Source organism: Priapulus caudatus, unplaced genomic scaffold (assembly GCF_000485595.1).
Source record: "Priapulus caudatus unplaced genomic scaffold, Priapulus_caudatus-5.0.1 Scaffold26667, whole genome shotgun sequence".
Classification (NCBI taxonomy): Eukaryota; Metazoa; Priapulida; class Priapulimorpha; order Priapulimorphida; family Priapulidae; genus Priapulus; species Priapulus caudatus.
In genome coordinates, this window is record NW_014603727.1 from 1 (window position 1) to 426 (window position 426).

The 426-nt window shown below is 51.2% G+C and overlaps 1 protein-coding gene across 1 annotated transcript; it reads left to right on the forward strand.

Annotated features, from left to right (window-relative positions):
- Positions 1-25: 25 nt before the first annotated feature.
- LOC106820583 (A/G-specific adenine glycosylase-like) lies at positions 26-420 on the forward strand (the record flags this gene model as incomplete). The annotated part of the gene is made up of 1 exon (XM_014825091.1): positions 26-420. A coding segment is annotated over one exon (395 nt), but the record flags the coding sequence as incomplete, so codon positions are not given.
- Positions 421-426: the final 6 nt, after the last annotated feature.

Genomic DNA, 426 nt, shown 5'->3' on the forward strand with positions numbered 1-426 from the left:
GTATTTTCTGAATTTCACCCAGCAATTTCCTGATGTGCAGGCATTGGCGGAGGCGGATGAAGATCAGGTATTAAAACTGTGGTCTGGTTTAGGCTATTACGCCCGCGCGCGGAACTTGCATAAAGCGGCAAAAAGGGTATGTGATGAGTTTGCAGGCGTATTTCCTGATAACTTGGAGCAGATGCAAACCTTACCGGGTATTGGCCGTTCTACGGCGGCGGCTATTTTATCCCTTGCTTCGCAACAATCACACGCTATTTTAGATGGCAATGTCAAACGTGTCTTAAGCCGTTACCACGCCATTGAAGGCTGGACGGGCAAGGCAGCGGTGTTGAAACAATTATGGGCGGTCGCAGAGCAACATTTGCCCGCCTCGCAGCACCGCGATTACACCCAAGCGATGATGGATTTGGGCGCGACGCTGTG